Source organism: Eimeria mitis, genomic scaffold (assembly GCF_000499745.2).
Source record: "Eimeria mitis Houghton genomic scaffold, Emh_scaff2294, whole genome shotgun sequence".
NCBI lineage: Eukaryota > Apicomplexa > Conoidasida > Eucoccidiorida > Eimeriidae > Eimeria > Eimeria mitis.
In genome coordinates this window covers 3,254-3,534 of record NW_013570623.1, presented here as the reverse complement: position 1 = coordinate 3,534, position 281 = coordinate 3,254, and the positions used below count along the sequence as shown (strand labels likewise).

The following is a 281-nucleotide window of genomic DNA, read 5'->3' as shown; positions in this document are numbered from 1 at the left end:
CCTCCTCGTCTAGCATCACTGCAGAGAAAAGAAAGCAGCAGAAGAACCCCAGCAGCAGCAGCAGCAGCAGGGCAGCAGCAGCAGCAGCAGCAGCAGCAGCAGCAGCAGCAGCAGCCTGATCCTGCTGCTGTTGCTGCTCTAGGGGGAGAATATGCTGTGCTGCATACACTCCTAAGAAGCATCAGACGATGGATAGAACAAATGATAAATAATATAGATGCTGTCGTTCTTGTTTGTGAAAACCCCCAAGACGCTGCGGTGTATAGGCAGCTCCTTCCCGC

At 53.0% G+C, this 281-nt stretch overlaps 1 protein-coding gene across 1 annotated transcript in view; it reads left to right on the top strand.

Moving 5' to 3' along the window:
* The window catches only part of EMH_0051690 (Appr-1-p processing enzyme family domain-containing protein, putative), a gene marked incomplete at both ends in the record, with an annotated part of 4,757 nt that overhangs the window by 3,720 nt on the left and 756 nt on the right, over positions 1-281 (top strand). The window contains one exon of the mRNA XM_013496777.1: positions 3-231. Within this exon, the coding sequence (XP_013352231.1) occupies positions 3-231 (229 nt within the window). The remainder of the gene's footprint in view (positions 1-2; positions 232-281) is intronic.